General features: G+C 28.6%; 2 protein-coding genes across 4 annotated transcripts; one reads left to right on the forward strand and one right to left on the reverse strand.

The window, feature by feature from the left end:
- Positions 1-252: 252 nt before the first annotated feature.
- LOC114177504 (uncharacterized) lies at positions 253-3,580 on the forward strand. Of its 3 annotated transcripts, none has more exons than XR_014995342.1 (5): positions 253-702; positions 792-913; positions 1,027-1,090; positions 1,879-2,036; positions 3,258-3,580. XR_014995342.1 is itself a non-coding variant. In XM_028062882.2 (4 exons), the coding sequence occupies exons 1-3, from the start codon at positions 402-404 to the stop codon at positions 1,087-1,089; spliced, it is 486 nt and encodes a 161-aa protein (XP_027918683.1). In that variant the 5' UTR covers positions 253-401; the 3' UTR covers position 1,090; positions 1,879-2,147. The 3 variants fall into 3 exon arrangements, 1 of the variants encoding a protein (XP_027918683.1); XR_003603138.2 differs by lacking the exon at positions 3,258-3,580 and adding an exon at positions 2,897-3,242; XM_028062882.2 differs by lacking the exon at positions 3,258-3,580 and having other exon boundaries at positions 1,879-2,147.
- Positions 3,581-10,445: 6,865 nt separating this feature from the next.
- Positions 10,446-14,850, reverse strand: LOC114195870 (cytokinin riboside 5'-monophosphate phosphoribohydrolase LOG7-like). The gene is made up of 7 exons (XM_028086302.2): positions 14,660-14,850; positions 13,499-13,596; positions 12,413-12,443; positions 12,209-12,308; positions 11,717-11,787; positions 10,959-11,102; positions 10,446-10,790 (listed from the first exon to the last, which is right to left on the reverse strand). Exons 1-7 carry the CDS (start codon positions 14,765-14,767, stop codon positions 10,701-10,703), a joined length of 642 nt encoding a protein of 213 aa, XP_027942103.1. The 5' UTR covers positions 14,768-14,850; the 3' UTR covers positions 10,446-10,700.
- Positions 14,851-18,803: the final 3,953 nt, after the last annotated feature.

Below are 18,803 nucleotides of genomic sequence, written 5' to 3' on the forward strand. Positions count from 1 at the left end.
ACTTGTGAGAACTTTTGAGGAAACAAATGTGTGTTTTTTTTCTGTCAAAAAAATATGAAAAGTGTTTTTAGAATACAGTAATACTTTTGTAATTTCGAAAAAATAAAATTAATTTTAAATATATTTCTTAATTAAGGAATATTTTTTCTTAAGAAAAGAAAGGGTCCAGGCCATGTCAAAAGATCTCTTTATTTTAAGCATATAATATATTACCTTACAGAAAACATGTTTGGATTAAGTTGTCCATAATTTTTATTTCAAGAAACTTATATTTTGAGTTCTATCCATCCATAACCGATGATATACACTCACTTCACTGTGTTGCATTATCCTGAAGTTAGAAATTCTAGCAATTGAATTTGAGTTAGAAATTCAGGAAAAGAAGAACCAGAGAAAGGAGTATGTCCTTATTACAGAAGGGCCTGTGTTGTGTCTTTCACATCCGTAACCACAATGTAAGTTCTCTCAACCTCTCATCAGCGGTGGTATGCACCGCCACCAATTTCCATGCCCCAAATCCCCCATCCAAAACAAACCTTCAATCAATGACACGTGGCAAAGCAAGGAGGATCTTGAAACCTCTACCGGCGGCTCTTCCCGTTCCACCGCCGCTTGACCTCACCGAAGACAACGTGAGACAGGCTTTGGAGGACGCTCGACAGGAGCTGGGTCAAATCTTTGACACCTCTGTTGGTATGACAGGTAAGGTAAGCGTTATGTTGATTGGTACTAGGTAGTTTCTGGTGTGATGATAACTGTAATGGAGCAACACAACATAATCCAATTTTCAGGAGTGGTTGAACTAGCTGACTTGGATGGACCTTTTGTGAAGCTTAGCCTTAGGGGTCGCTTTTGGCACAAGCGTTCCACGGTCGTTGCCAGAATCGCCAATTATCTCAAACAGAGGATTCCTGTGAGTCTCTTATGTTTCTTTTCTAAAACGCCAAAATAACTACTCAAGTAAACTGTTATAGTGCAAAGCTAAATAGTTACATAACTTGTGCCCTTTTAACGCATTGGTTTCAGGAGATTTTGGAGGTTGATATAGAAGACGAGAAACAATTGGATGATAGTCCTGAGAATTTTTAAGGTACTGTGCACAGTTCGCGCCCTTTAGATTTTGCTCTATTCTTTCTTTTGATTCAGTTGTTCTTCACTCGACAAAGAAAATTTGTTTGGTGCCAATGAGAAACCATTGGGAAAATGTTGCTCTGGGAATATCTGTATAATTGTGCTATCTTTGTTAGATGTTATTGTTACATGCACATCAAAGCTTCCTGCACAATCCTCATTGTAATCCCCTTTCTCTCCTTTCCTTTTTGTTTCAAAATCAAATGGTGCACATTCTGTATGGCAGATTATGTGCTCAAAATTATACAAGCAACATTTGGTTTTGGGAATCTGCCTTGTTGTTGTCATTGGTCAGGTTCACCAGACCACATTATCTCTTATCATGTTGAAATCATTGAGCCAGTAGTCACCAATCAATATAAAACATTTGGAGCAAATTTTAGTAGAATTGTCCATATCTTCATCATTGGCTAAATTTCCATTTTGTTTCGATCGAGGTATCAGTTATGAACAATAAGATGGTGTGGTAGATGAATCAAAGAGAATTTGATTTCTGACTAAACTCAATGATGCCATGATATTTATTGATCTATATAGACAAGATTATTGCTTTTGTTGTTGGTGGCTAAATTGAGGTAAGGGCGTAGAAGTTCTGGATTTTATTTGCTTAATAACAGTAACTTGTAGAACTGTAATGTTGGTTTACAAAACTGCAATGCCTATTGATTTGTTTGATCTTATTGTTTTCGACTGCATTTAGCTGTCATTACCATCTGTGGCTAAAATTTTCTGTACTATGTTGCACAGGCTCGTTCATTGACTGATTAAGGTACTTCTAGGTGTCACTATGTTCGCAGAACTACAAGGCTTTTGTTTTGGTGGCCTATAATTGTTCGATTAACTTAGTTTTGGTTTCTTGGGATATGCCAATGCCTTTCCCTCTATGTTTGACTAAATTAGACATGGTAAGAACTTCACTATGTCCAAATTTGCACGGTCTAAGTAAAATTTCTTTTGTTTCTTTCTCTACTTATGACCTTTTATGATATGAATCCATAGTAGTCGTTCCAGAAACTCATGTCATGTTATTTACTTACCTACTTTACTATGTTTCGGATGGGCTATGCAGTTGAGAATCGAATAAAACTACAATGATCTCTAGCAGCTAAACTAGGTCTTGACCTGCCACCAGTTATGAATACTCTAGTTTCTGGTTGAATGATGACTTTCTTTTTTTGGTTTTAATTCTCGTTGTAGTCTGAGTGGAGCTTGTGAATCCATTTAGCCAGGTTCTTAGAGTTACTTTTTGTTGCGAACTATTTTATCTTATGAATTATTGAACTTTGAAAACATTGTTTAGAGAAAAAGGGAATTAATTTCTCAGTTATCCAGTGAAAAGTTTAGTAGATTAAACTTAAACTAATTTCATTCTTTACCTAACACGTGGCTGAGTAACTAACTAACTAATTGTTAGTACTATCAGTTGTAATACCCCCAAGGTCGAAAATAAAGACCAAGGATGGTTTGAAAAGTAAGGTCTGAAAATGAGAAGAGTCTTAGAAGTGGGTTTAAAATCTAATTCAATTCCACAGAACAGGTTTGTAAGCTAAGATTTACATCTCATTTATATACTATAAAATTGTCTTATTTTTAATTAATACGAAACTTTCAACAAACGGTTAATGACTTAGATAACAAATCAATATTCTGATGGGCAGATTTGCCATTAACTGATTGGACTAATTCTCTTATAAAGTGAATGTCATTGTGGATGTGTTTGAAGTCAAATGAGTAGTTGATTGGTTGTAATATTAAATAATGTTAGATGAAATCTCAAAGTGAGAGACTTGGAGCCACTCAACTTCACTAGCAACAAGGAAATGCTTTACACTCGGTGTCTATTGATGATCTTGAAACAGTAGAGCTTCACCGAAGATCACACAAAAACTAGTACTACATTGCCTAGTGTCAGTAAAACTCTGCTGGAATATACCCTAAAAGCTACCATTAAAGCCTTTGCCATGAGCTATCTTTATATATTACAGTAAATGATGCATTATTGCTTGTATATGGCGAGTCCTGCTAGGTGAAGCAATGTATTAGCTTAATTTGTGTACGTTTTAAGAATATCTGGTCAAGAGACAGTGAAGTAAGTACACTCTTTGAGCAATTAGCCTTCTATGCAGAAAATACTCATGCAATATCTTGTCGTTTATGGCTAACAACTTCAAACGAAGATCCATAGGTTGTTGGTGTTTTTGGGCCAAGGAACCAGCATCTTTCAATAAGGACCAAACATACTTTCTTTGATGTAGTAACTCCTTTTTGAGGATCTTGTCATTTCTGAGGCCAAGAAATATTTGAGAGCACCCAGGACTTGGAGTTTGAACAATTTATGTATATATTCTTGAATCTGAGATACAACTATGAGATTTGGTTAAAGTACTATTATGTCATCTAAACTAAACTAACATGATATAACAAGAGAAGTGCCAAGCCTTTTGTTGAATAAAGAGTAGTCATTCTTAGGTTGAATGAAGGTAGGAGCAACCAAGGTAGTTGAGATGAAGCTCGGACACACTTCTTTATGGCGCGTTCCTATGTTCGATGCATTTGACACATGTTTAATACCATTCTGACACAACGTTGAAGACAGATGCATCATTTTTATTTTTTATTTTTAATTAAAAACTTCAGATTTATCATGTAAATTTATATTATAATTATATAATACATAGCGAATCCTATATAATGAGAATATTTATATTATATTATATATTATATAATATATTATTAAAAATGTTTTTTTTATTTGTCAATAGTTTGTTATGATTATTTTTCAAATGTTAACTATCATAAGAAAATTTTCAGACAATATTAACCAAGTTTGTTTTCTTGGTAATGTGGATCAAGAAATTCTTCAACCGAAATTGATTCGAAAGTTAGCAAAATAAACTACTACAACATCAAGTTGTAAAATAAATCCAGATCAATATGAACTTATAAATAATTGTGGTTAACATAAAGGAAAAACTGTCAATATCAATTAAAAAAAAACATTAACAAATTTTGATCGAAAAATTAATATCAACGAATATTGACTGAAAAAGATAATCAATGTTAATATATTTTTTTTAATTATTAACAATTGTTTCATGTTTAAATATATTTTTTTAGTTTAATAATAATTAAATTGTTTCATCTAAATAAAAAAAATAAATTCAATAAACTTGAATTGTTTTTATCGAAATAAAGTATTTAAAAGAATAAAAATTTAAAATTATTAAATTAAATCAAATTCAATATATTTTAATATTTAAAAATTGTGAAATTGTTTATCCAACCACAAGTTTAAGGAATTACTATTTACAGTTTTTTTTTCTCTTTTATCAAACCATGGGGTACTTCATCATCACTGAATGGTTTAGAATTTCCATCACTTTAAAATTTTGAGGAATACCTCTTCATCCACTTATTTCCCCTCTTAGCTTGTCTCGTTAGGTGATTTGGAAGATATGTTACTTTAAATCATTATACCGATACTTTAATTTGGATTAATATTCGTGTTCGATAATTTATGATATTTTATTGATACTTATTAATGAAATATGTAATCTACAAATATTATTTTTATGATAAAAATAATTTATAATTTTTTTATGTTTACAACTTTAATATATATGATTTTATTTTAGATTCACATAATAACAATCATATATTTATATATTTTTAAAATAATTATCACATTTAATCGTATATTTATCATGTTTTTGAAATAATTATCACATTTATTATTTTTAAAATAAATATATGGATGTGTCTTATACATTATTGTATCCGTTGTTATTTGTATTATATCAGTGCGTTCATTATTTATTTATTTATTTGTCACCGGTAGCCTTTTTAAAATTTTGGATTATACTTAGTGTGTGTTTGATAGATTTTTTGTCTAAGAAAAATAGAAGAATAAAACAAAATAAGGTTTTTCTTAAATTAAAATTAGTTTGTATATAAATTAAAAACTAAATTTTGGAAAAGTTAATATAAAATAAAATTTATTTACTCTGTGTATAAATTAGTTTTAACTTATTTTATTTCTCCCGACATGCTTTTAGTGGATTGTTTATTTGTTTCGACTTTATGTTTTGGATGTTCAGTTTTTGTTTTTATGTATTTATTTATTTATTTTTTTTACAGAAGTAGTGTAATTTTTTATCAAAACATTTTACAGAGTCCAACCTTCTCACCCAACATATTTTGGGTCATTTCCTCTTCATTTTGTAATGAATTTTGCTGAATATAATTGGAGGTGACCCAGAGGAAACAATTTTATTTTACCACATTATTATTGTTGCCAGTGTGTGTTTGCATTTTACTAGAATAAAATGATGCAGTTTTCCTTTTTTCTTTTTTTAAAAAAAACCTTTAATAAAATAATTATTTATTCTAATCGCTAATGAAAACTTTAAGTTAGGAAATTTTAAGTAAGAGTAAGTAGAAAAACATTTTTCTTAATTTCTTTTACTTAACTTGATGTATGTGAATTATTTTCATATAAATATTTTTTTATTATTACCTAGATTCATTATATTTATTAATAGTATATTCTTTCAATATTAGTAGAATTAATTTAAATATTTAGATAATAATTCACTCATTAAATTAAGGGTGGCAAAAAATTCAATTTTTATGATCCAATCCATTTTTTCTATGATCCAATCCATTTAATATCCATTCTATTAAAAATCCAATCCATTTAAAATCCATTTTATTGGATCTGGATATCAATCTAATCTACATTTTATATATTTTATGGATTGGATATCCATTCTCAAAATCTAGATTTTCAAAATGGATAATCCAAAATATCCAATCAAAATTTTCACTTTATATTTTTTGTTAGGTTAGGCTAAAGGTTGCGACGGACTAGCCCAAATTTAGTCGTATTTGATTGAGTTGGCGTAACCCTGTACAAAATTTGACTGAATTAGGCCAAATTTTGTCAAGTTGGTCATGATCGAGATTTGACCCAGTTGGTCTTTGGACAAAATTTGGAAGTATTCGACCAAATCAGTCAAATTATTTGGTGTCAGCCCTATGGACACAAATTTGGATCCACATCCATTATTTCAATCCAAAATGGATGTGGATTAGATTTTCGATAGGGTTGACACCATAAAATTTGACTGATTTTTTGTCGAGGCCAACGAGGCCAAATTTCAGTATGGGATGAACTTGGATGACTTTCGAACGAATTTCGGTCGGGGACGACGTGACCAAATTTAGGCTAAGGTCGACTCGACAAAATTTTGGCCAAAGTCGACTTGGCCAAATATGGCCACATTTGGGTCAGGTCCTGATCAGTCAAATTTCGGTCAGGGTTGACTCCACTAAATTCGTCGGTCGGGACCGACTTGACTATATATGGCCAATTTTCGATCACAGCCGACTAAGTTGAATATAGTCAAATTTCGTTCGGGACTTAGTCGATCGAATACAGCTAAATATGGGCAAGTGTCGACTTAACCAAATTTTGATCATGACCAACTCGATTGAATTTGACCAAATTTAGGTTATGACCGACTCGCCTAAATATGACCAAATTTCGGTTGCGGTCGACTCTGCCGAATACGACCAAATTCAAGCCAGGACCAATTCGCTCGGTCAAATTTTGGTCAAGGCCAACACGATCGAACTTTGACCGGAGCATACTTGATTGAATTCGACCAAATTTCGGTTGTGGCCGACTTAGTTGGATACAACCAAATTTCGATCATGACCGACCCATTTGAATACGACCAAATTTCACCCTAGGCCGTCTCAGCCAAATACGACCAAATTTGGGTCAGGACCGACTCGGCCAAATCTCAATCGGGGCCAACTCGATTGAATTCGACCAAATTTTGACTGGAGCCAACTAGGCTGAATACAACCAAATTTTGGTCGCAATTGTCTCGGCCGAATACGGTCAAATTTTGTTTAGGTCGACTCAGGCCAATGCGGTCAAATTTGGGTCGGGGTGAACTCAACCGAATACTTCTAAATTTTGTTCAGGATCAGCTGGGCCAAATTTCGATCGAGGCCGACTTGACAGAATTCGGCCAAATTTTGTATAGAGTCACGCCAACTCATTCAAATACGACTAAATTTGGACTAATCGGTCTCAACTTTTAGCCTAACTAACCAAATCATAAACTGAAAATTTGAATTGGATATTCAAATGAAAGAATATTGTAAGAAAGGGCTAAAAGAATTATGTCCTAAAGACATGAAAAAATTATGTTAAGAAATAAAATATTTATTAGTGTGAGAGAATAGTATTCACCTTTTTGAATTATTCAACATTTGCATATGTTAGGATTATACTATAACTGTTACTTAGAGATTGTGCTGTATTTTTATAAATGATGAAATTATTTGTGTATAGGATAAATAGTCTAATTCAAAAATAACACAAAGAAGTTATAGAAAATGTATCTTCTTTATTATATTATTTTATGATAATAAAATATAATAAAATTACTATTAATATTATTTATAAAATTAAAATAATTTTTATAACTTTGTAAATAGTTTTTATTTATTTTGTAGGTACTTTTATAATTAAAATATTATTAAATTGAAAAAAATAGTCAAATTTAAAAAATATTAAATTTAAAGAATAAAACAATTATCTTGATTTTTAATATATAAGTATATATAATAATATAATATTATATAATGATATGATATAATAATAATAAATAATAATAATATATTATTATTATTATTATTATTATTTATTTGAAGGAAAAGTAGAATTAACATGCAATTGAATCTTCTAAACAATTTGGATATTTTGCTTGGATATAGGTCTTTCTTGTGTATTTAGTATAATAACTAAACCTCTCTTTGTGAAAAATTGCATCTAAGGGTTATCTCCAATGGACACCTTAAATATAAGTAATAAATATAAGATGTTTCTAAAATGTTAAGTTGTATTATTGTGGCATCGTTATTCTTTAGGATATTTCTAATGCAACAACCATATAATAATAACATTTTATTTTCTTTATTATATGAATTTTACTATATATTCTTCATCATTTTTAATATAATTTTATAATTTTTCATTTAAATATAAGAGTTCGATAAGACTAGTGTTTTAATAATTTATATATATATATATATATATATATATATATATATATATATATATATATATATATATATATATATATATATATATATATATATATATATATAAAATATGGCAGAATATCATAGTGACGTAGGGGAGCCACGGCTCCCCCAATTTTTTTTTGAAATTCCTTTTTTATATATATTTATATTTTTAAATTATAATTATATATTTATATTAAATTTATATTATAGAAAATAATAATAAAAAATAAAATAAAAATTTAATGGAAATATTGATTTATAAAAGAGATTAGAATTTTATTTTTACTATAAGATCTTTATGTCATGTAAGTTATTATGAAAGTGTATGAAGAGAAAAAAAAAAAACAAAGAGATAGATTGGGAAACAGAAGTTGAAGAACACATAGATTGAAATATACATCTTTGCCTAATCTTTCAGATATCAAGGTTAGTATCTTATAATGATGTATGTATGTTAGATTTATGATTCTTCTAAGTATGTTTATCCCAAATTAGTATAAATTTTAATTATGATTTCATGGATTCTTTTATGAAATTGGTATGAACCCTAATTATGATTTTTCCCAAATTAGTATAACCATTAATTATGAAATTTAGAGATTTTGTGTTTTCCTGCCTATGGTAAAATTTTTTAAGTTTTGAAGTTATACAGTATTGTTTATTTAATTAAAGTGGTATGGGTTTTGTTATATTTTGCAATGTGATAATTATGAGTTGTGAATATAAATTTTATCATTTTCTTAATAGGTAAAAGGTGCTAAATTTATATTAGAAAGATTATAATAAAAAGTAAAATAATTGATTCTTTTTTTAAGGAGGAAAGTTTGTGATAAAGATGAAAAAAGTGCATTTACGTTTACTAAACTTAAAAGTTTTCATGAGAACCAAGAATTCAAGACAATGAAAAAACAAATCTATAAAGTTTTTAGAGTTATATATAATGAATTTAAAAATTCATTAGAATGCGATCCGGGATAAACGTCTTCAAATTTCTCAATACCCACCAAATCAAATTGATGAGATACGAATGACTTATCTAAAATGGGTATTCATGATTTGGTATCATGATATAATAGCTAATGATAAACATTTTTTTTATACTATTATGTGTGTTTGTTTTAAGTAGAAGGAATGAAGAGAGAAGATAAAGAGCTTTTTTTTTTAACTAAAAAAATTTTTATATAAAAAAATATAATTTGGTACCCCTAAACTTTTTGTCCAAGTTCTACCACTATATATATATATACATATATATGTATATATATATATATATGTATATATATATATATATATGTATATGTATATGTATATGTATATATACATATACATATATATATGTATATGTATATATATGTATATATACATATACATATACATATATATATATGTATATGTATATGTATATATACATATACATATATATATATATATATTTATATATGTATACATACACATATATGTATATACATATATCGAGAAATTTGTTTTATAAGAGTCAAGATTTAAATTTAGTTATTATTCATAATAATATTTATTACTTCAATACTGTTTTATTATGAAGTTGTTATGAATGAAACAATTCAAAACATGTTATAACTATAGTAAAAACGTTGTTTCAAACAATTCAAAACATCTCATGTTTTAACACAATTACACATTTATAGTAGGAAAATGTTTTATTAGTATCAGTGTAATCTAATCTTAGAGTCTGAACATAATTTTGATTTTCAACGATCAATTGTGATTATTTATTTGAAGTACTCATTCGATCATTCTTGAAACAGAAAAACTGGACCACTTGGATAAATTTTATTATCATCCTACCAACACCAACCAACAGCAGGTACTAAATTTGAAAGACACTTGAACAAGTACAATGAGCAAAGGAAAATTACTTCCATTAATTCTATACTATTGTGTAATTAAGAACCTACCCCAAGAACAACACAAGATTGCTTGTAGACAGCTGTGCATTATGGATGAACACGTATTAATCAGTTTATTAAATCCAGAAAAATAAATTCAGGAATAACATATATAATTCTGGTATATATACTTTTATATATCCCTTTGTCCCTTGAGGGAGTTAGATGGTTACATATTTGATTAAGAGTACATATTCTGTAATGTTTTTCAACTGGCAATTATTATGATCAACTTGTTATTAAAGAATTTATCTAAAAGCAATGGTTAGTTCAAAGAGACAAGACTGAAAAGGTTGCCCAATGGAAACATGAATTTTCAATTAGGATTTTCCACATTTTGAACAACCCTCGTTCCCATGTAACACTAAAAAAGGATGGTAAAAAAAAAAATGCTGTATTGATTCTACGGTTCCTATGCCCGTATAATGATTAATGAGTCATTGAGTCCTAATCCTATGTACCCAAAAAGCTATAAAACGTAGAAACCCAAAAAAAAAAAACCATGGATCATTAATCTTCCACAAAAGAGGATTGATCACATCACATGGCCACTTCTGATTCAGTCACGAAATTTAGTCTTTCCTCCCACACCAACTTGGATGCAAACTCATCTTGCTCAGGGACATGTTCCTGCTTCCATAAAATATTTCACGATATGATTAAAAGTACGAGCAAAGACATCGAATATGAAGAACAAGTTGTATTATAACTAGTACTATTGCTAAGTTGAAACCTTCCTTGAAGCACGTAACATGGGTCATTTTTGTATTTTTAAAGTGGGAGACAGTATTCTCGTACCTCTAGTTCTACCATCAATTCTTTGGCTGTGGGTGCTGACACGATAATGCGTCGTGCCTTGGGAGATATAAAGCCTTCATCAACGGCTTTGTCAATAAAAGACAACAAGGAATTGTAAAATCCATCCACATTCAAAAGCCCCACCTGCATCTCACAAAATTCACAGATCAACACTTCTTCGATCTTCATCTGTTTTATATTGCTGCTCATTCACATACTTAGTTTTACTCCCATTCAAATGGAGAACTTTCCTATGATGTAACGTGGCAATGATTAACTAAGAACAATCAGAGACTACACTCTCTCATGTGAATTCCAATTAAATACCCCACATTTATCGGATTCTGTGTGTTTGAAGCTTCCTGGTGGTTAATCATTTTTATATTTATATAATGCATCGAATATAATGGATCCGAATTGCAAGTTGTTGAGAAGCATTCTCTTTCACTGAGTCATATATGGTCAAGTAATCAACTTGGCTAATTAATCAACCACAAAAATATTATAGTATCTAGTAACATGACAACAGTGCTAAAACAAGAGTTGCTTAAGGCAAAAAACAGCATATATATAATACAGGGGTTTGATTAGTCTTAAACAATATACTTATTTTTCAGCATCTCACTTAAACACTGCTTAATTATAACTATGTATTAAAAAAACATTTGGATGAATAACACATTATTTGATTAGAATATTTTTCTTTAAGACAGATAGAATATAGATAGATGTTAACAAGGCATTAAAATTGAGCTTACGGGTTTGCTGTGAATCCCAAGCTGAGCCCATGTAATGACTTCCAGCAATTCTTCAAGGGTTCCATATCCTCCTGTTAATTCATTCATTGCTTAAAAATGTTAATAAGCAGCGGCTCAAAATATGTGGAAAATAATTCAATAGCGAGTCAAAATTCCGTATTGGATAAAATAGACAAAATTAAACACTATATATGAAGACTTATAACTCCATTATTTCTAAGATTTTGAGATAAAAGTAGTGTCAAATATCTTATACATGTAAAACTAAAACTAATATATATATATATATATATATATATATATATATATATATATATATATATATATATATATATATATATATATATATATATATATATATATATATATATATATATATATCACAATATAAAACATAACCCAACAAAAAAAATAATTATATGCATGTTGCTGAAAAAACAACAAATGCAACAATTAATAAAGATTATGGATGTTGTGATTTTGTTATGTTACCTGGGAGGGCAATAAAGGCATCGGCTTGACGAGCCATCTCAGCTTTCCTTTGGTGCATATTAGATACGGCTCTCACTTCCCCGATAGGTTCACCTGTTATCTGCATTTGCAACATATATGCTTCAACTATATCACTATTCCATATTTCACCTTTAAATTTACTAAAAATTAAATAGTTATTCACGAGGGTATTTATATATGTACCTCTCTTGGCATAAGACTTGTTGGGATAACCCTGCACCAAACAAACCCATGGTCAGAAGAAACTAGAATCAAAAACTATGATTTCCCAATTTCAATGTCCAACAATTTGGCAAGGAGAAACATTTTAAACTTTTTGGTGATTGATACTGATCTATGAACTTAATATATCTATTATTATTTTTTAAAAAGCAACGAATCTATTATATATGTAGTAAGAATAATGTAAATAGAAGGCCTTAATTTATAGTATTAATATACGTATTATTTATTATCTGATGTATATATTTATAAGAGAGAAAAAATGGAAACTTAACCATATTGACTTACGATAAAGATATATTATAATTGAGAATGTTAAACTAAATGAATGTGGAAGAAGGAATCAATGTTTTCTTGGGAGTGCAAGAAAGAAAAGAATCAATAAAATACTGAAAGAAGGAAACATGATGTTGGCTCCAATCTCATTGTACCACTTACGTGGTTAGTATTATTTTATATATGATTATATAAAATGAGTTCTTTGTTATTGAAAAAAAAAATTATGTTGGCTCCAATTGTTGCGCAAAAACGCTCTAGCGTCCCTTTCTGGAAGAGGCAACAAAAGGATTAAACTTTATCCAATACACCAAACCTGCCAAGAAGCTTCTAACTACCGGTAAAGGTCACTTTTCTTCTATTTTTTTCTTTTTCCTTTTTTTAAATCCCAACAACGGTGCAGAATGCCCCCACTTACTATTAGTCCCTGTGAAGTTTTTTATTATTATTCTGTATCCAAGATGCTCCCTTTGAACCTACATTCGGAACCTCAATTTGATTAAGAAAAGAACGTCCCACATCGCCAGCATTTGATCCCGTGATATTCTACCATTTCTCACAGAACATGGGAAACACGCATGAGTCAGTGAGTACATGCTTTGTCTTACCTAATTCACTAATTCCAAAATCACTTTTACCTTGAACGGAAAAAGGGAAATACAAATGTTGTATCTTGGAAGTAAGAAAAAACCATAAAAAATGATTAAGGTGGCCTATTACATGGACACACACACATGTACAACAAAAAATGGGAGAGTGAGAATCACAAACCCTAGAACATGGCGCCCACCATCATGAACAGCCTGAGAAACGAGACCCATCAGCCCCACGCTGCCACCTCCATACACCAAATCAATCCTTCTCTCCACCTTCAAAAAACATCGAAAACCAAACCACGTAAACGCGTGTCACAACATTCATCATGAAACAAACGAAACCAATTAAGTTTGGACATGGCCAAAATAATAAAATTTTATTAGTGGAGGGAGCATATACTATACTAAGATGCCATTTTTTTTTACTATTGTATATTTTAACACTAAGACAATGAATAGAGTAGTGGGAGTTTTTACCATATATTAGGGTGACAACTACCGGGCATATGGAAAAATCATGGAAGCCTGTGGGAAATGGCTAAGGCTAATAACACGCTTCACAGAGTAATGATACCTAGGAAGCACGTTTGTTCCCTATAACAGAAAAAAAATATGTGTTTATTTATTTATTTATTTATTTCACTTCTATTCCTTATAACAGAAAAAAAAATGTGTTTATTTATTTATTTATTTTGATTTAAAGATGAAAAGGTTTTCGAATGTTATAAAAAACAGTATTGTAGAGGGAAACAAAGATCATGCAAGAAGGCTGCTTAACTGACAGCATATTACAGCTAGCATCCTTGCAATCTCTCTGCGTGTATATGTGCGCGCGTCTCTCTCTCATGCCAAACTTAAACCCTAAACCATATTTCCACCACACAATCACAAGCACCACTTGCCACTCCAGAGCTTTTTTCTTTTTTTACATAAAAACAGAAGAAAATACGATGAGGGAGAAGAGAGAGGCGTAACCAAAGGAAGATGAGGAACACCAGAGTGAGAAATCAAAATGAATCATTAAAATTTGTACAAAATTTATAGAAGGAAAAGGTTAGTTGTGGAAGAAAAGAAACGTTATGTAGCCATTAATGCGGCTGAAGGGACAAAAAGAAGCAAGAGAAAAAGGAAAAGTTGATTCAATCTAACCATATGATATCAAAACAAAAAATTCCCTGGGTTCAGATTCAAACCTCTCCATCAATCCTAGATTTCAATTCACCTTTTTGTATACCAAATCTTGAACAGAAGATAGAAAAGAAAACCAAATTTGATAAACGGAAGAAGAAAACTGGCCTGTGTAACATTAACTAAAAAAAAAAAAGGAGTATGTTACCAGTTCCTTGCCGAGTTGAACAGCAGCTTCTTGATAGGTAGGTTTTTTTCCTGAACTGCTGCCACAGAAAACGCAAATCCTCTTGAACCTGGATTTGGTGTCTTCCATTTTTGTGGGTTTTGTGTCTCTGTGTGTGTGGGGACTATATATAGAAGCTAGAGAGAGGGATGAAAGAAAAAAAAAGAGGGTTGAGAATGAGAAGAAGGTGAGTATTTGTTTAATGTATATTGATCCATGTGGATATCATATATAGCTACCTACATACTATCATATACCAAGTTCCCTCAAACTCACTCCAATCATTAATTTATACCATAATAAATATCATATTTTAACTCCCATATATTACATGCATGCCTTTTTTTTTCTAATTTATATACCTGAAGTTTTAATAAAAGCATATTTATTTATATTAAAAATAGCACATGTCATGTATAAAAAATAAAGCATAATAAAAACTGCTTCTTTTATATTAATATACTCACACTAATGTGATTCTTAAATATTTTATACTTATAATAGACAAATGATAATAAATTTCACATTCAAAGTTAAACATTTTATTATAATTATACATATTTTTCTGTAGAACGATTTATTTGAGATGCCGGTAAACCTTAAATACGAATATTTCTTTTAGCAAAGCCTTTAATTTTAGTCAATCGTTTTCGATTGAATTAACATTTGCTAGAAAGGAGCTAATATATTGAGAAGTTGTTTGAATCGTTGTTAATTTTGAGTTTTTGTTTATTTTTAATTAGAATAAGTTTAAAGTTTTGTACATTTTGCTTCCGCTGCAAATGGTGAAGTAGAGACAACAATAAAACAAAATACCAATGACAAAAGTTAACTATAATACTTTTATATCTATACATGCCAATAAGGTGGTTCAAGAAGACTCATTAAGTCTCCATAGTACGAAAATATTGTAAGATTCGCTAAGAGTAAATATTCTCATATTTATCGTAATTATGGCAAACTTCACTAATTTAATTATGTTATGATATTCTTTAATACTATATTTACAGAATATTCAAATATTTAATATACAAGATATGTAGGTATGTTAAAACATAATTATTATTTAATTTAAGTAAGTTATTATATCACTAATGTTACTTGATATCATATTACTAATTTTATCATTTGGACTTCTAAGTCCAAAAGATCTTATCTTGAATGTTAGAGTCGTTTACAGGTGAATCTTTCCCTTTGCTTCAACCATTAATAATATCACGTTAAAATATATCAAAATCATTAAGAACTTGTCACATGTCCAAAGGGTTTGTCTCATGTTAAGAACAATTTCTTTGAATAAGAAGTAGGGGTCTCAAGTCGCTCAACTTATCATACGCATTGAATCAAGTCAGACTTCTTAATTTTTGTGATTTATAAATTTTTTAATATGATTCGATTAATCTAGAGTTAATTGGTTAAATAAATTGACTCGTTTATAAATCTTTGATTCGTGTAGTTTATTTTATATATTTAATACATTATAATTAAAGTTGATTGGCTTGGCTCATTTATTTATATTAATATAATTAAAACATTCATTTATTTCACCAAATATTATCATAAAAATAATTACTGAAAGCTAAAGTGTTATATGATTAGACAAACAAATAGATTAAGTATCTAGATTTATTCAAATGTTATTGAATAAACTTTAATGTTTAAAAACATCAAATTGACAAAAGTAATAAATAATTGTAATAAAAAAGTTACAAAAACATTGTAAAAAAATATAATTGTTATTTATGGATTACATGTTAATTAATTCACCTTTGACTTGTATATTAAGTGAGTTAAGTTGAGTTTGATTCACATTTAAAATATTGATTTTTCTTTTACTCCAACGCAATTTAAACTCGTGATAAAAGAGGCCGAAACCTATTTTGAATCTTGTAATCAAATGTTATTTGTTTTTATAAAGCCTATAATCTATTATATTTTTTTCATTCTTTTTTATGATAAAATATTTATAATAAAATAAAATGATATTTATCAATAAATAATGAGAATAAAGAGAAGAGTAACATCATTAATTTTTCTAATTAGGTATATTGTATTTACAATCATATAAAATAAGAAAACTGTTTAGTGTTTTTATAGGTGAAAATTTAAGGAGTCCACTTCAACAACTCCATATTGTTATGTATAGAATCAGTCTTTATGTCAAAAACCTCACTAGCAAGACAGGGAGAAGAAGAAGTAGACAAACTTTAGAAAATATATGAAATTTTAAATTTACAAATAAATTAAGTAATTAAATGTTATAACAAAAATAGAGATGTTAGCAACAAATAAATAATGATGTCAACAATGCTCGACTACGAAGATGATTTTTTTTTTATTAGCAGTAATAAATAAATTAATAAAAAAAGGCATTTGAGATGTCCTAACTTGTATACAAAGTAAAAATACATATATAAGAAAAAAAATGTATTATCATAGGCTTTTATGGACCATATGTCTCAATATATGGTATACTATCCTCTTACAAGATTTTAGATGTTTTGCCCATTTATATTAGAGTACATATCTTTCCCTTCTGTAGATTATATTGAACATGATTTTTATATCTATTCTACCATATAAAGAGCACTACATAAGGTTGCTTTTTTAATTTTGTTTTAGATCATGTCTAAAAGTTTAACTATGCTAATCCAAACTTTTTCTCCCTATTCTTTTGGCCATTCCTAAATATAATGGTGTTTCTAAACTCTAAATACTTTTCATCACTATCGCTTATATAGCTTTCCAAATCATGTTGCCTTTTTTACTACTAAGATGATATTAAGTCTTTAAAGAGATGAAATAAGATAATCATTATGGTTGAAAAGGTTTTTACGATGGTTAAAGGAGTTTGTTTACCATAACTTTTAAATCGTCATTGAAATTGACAATTGTTAAAATCTAATTGAAACAATGACAATTGAAATAATCGTCGTTAAAATCTCAACTCAAACCACAACGGTTTATAAAAACTGTTATTAAAAAGTGAATTAAGTAAAAAAATATAAAATTACACCATACTTATATAACGATAATTTGAGTTATAACTGCTGTGGAAAGTGGGTCTCTTTTATTTTAAATACACTTTTTACAATTTCATTTTACCGGTGTCCTGTCAGAAATTTTCATAAATAAAACCATTAGTTTAAAAGTTATAATTATCTAATCTTCCAAACAAAATAATAAAGATATTCATCTCCTTTATTTATTTTAATAGATTAACTTTCACCTCTTCTTTTATTAAATAAAATATAGATTTTTATTTATTAAAGATCTTTCATTTTTATACTTTTTATTTAAATTTTAGTTAATATGATACTTTTAAATTGAATAAGAAAATTGAGTGGATGTGAGTATCATCTATAACAAATTTAAAGAGATATAAATTATATTTGTTAAAAATATAATAAAATTGAATGTCTAATTTAAAATGTTAAAAATATATAAATATAGTTAAGTGTAACATCCGTACAATCATTCCTAAATTTGTAAGTGTTTAAATTGTTTTTTTTTTTTAACTTTATGGATTAAGTAATTATAAACATGATGATTTGAAAAATGTATCTTCTCAAATATTGCTATAGTTATTAAAAAAAGTTAAACCAATTATAGGACATCATCCTGTTTATTATGCATCAAATATATAAAATTAATTAGGTGACCTAAACTTCTCATGAAACAGCAGATGATGTAGTTTATCCAGCATGCATGTCACGTGTAAATCCATATATATATATATATATATATATATATATATATATATATATATATATATATATATATATATATATATATATATATATATATATATATGTATAATTCAGAAAGCTTCAAACAAATTGCCAAGCTTTTAGAAAGATAAATAAATACCATGTTGTCAACTATATGTGTAAAATATAAATAATTCTGTCGGAAGTTAATCCAACACAAAATTTAATCAAAATGTGATGACTAATAGAGTTCAATTAAAAGAAAAAGGACAAGAAATATTGAATGTATTTATAACTTTGGCAACTATTAATCTTCCATAAAGGTCACCTTTTGTAAAATTATTTCATTTCTTTCTATTTATTTAATTTTAATTTTTCGATTTCATTCTGTTTTCTATTAATTCAAATGAAATACA

The sequence above is a fragment of the Vigna unguiculata genome, chromosome 1 (assembly GCF_037176805.1).
Source record: "Vigna unguiculata cultivar grain cowpea cultivar isolate G323 ecotype 2 chromosome 1, ASM3717680v1, whole genome shotgun sequence".
Classification (NCBI taxonomy): domain Eukaryota; kingdom Viridiplantae; phylum Streptophyta; class Magnoliopsida; order Fabales; family Fabaceae; genus Vigna; species Vigna unguiculata.

Bases quoted from the DNA above. Each gene is read 5' to 3' on its own strand.
- LOC114177504 (XM_028062882.2), top strand. From the start codon at position 402: ATGTCCTTATTACAGAAGGGCCTGTGTTGTGTCTTTCACATCCGTAAC. The intron at 703-791 runs GTAAGGTAAGCG...TCCAATTTTCAG, and splicing joins CACCTCTGTTGGTATGACAG to GAGTGGTTGAACTAGCTGAC. The intron at 914-1,026 runs GTGAGTCTCTTA...CATTGGTTTCAG, and splicing joins ATCTCAAACAGAGGATTCCT to GAGATTTTGGAGGTTGATAT.
- LOC114195870 (XM_028086302.2), bottom strand. From the start codon at position 14,767: ATGGAAGACACCAAATCCAGGTTCAAGAGGATTTGCGTTTTCTGTGGC. The intron at 12,309-12,412 runs GTACATATATAA...TTGCAAATGCAG, and splicing joins CAAGTCTTATGCCAAGAGAG to ATAACAGGTGAACCTATCGG. The intron at 11,103-11,716 runs GTAAGCTCAATT...TGTGAGATGCAG, and splicing joins TTGGGATTCACAGCAAACCC to GTGGGGCTTTTGAATGTGGA.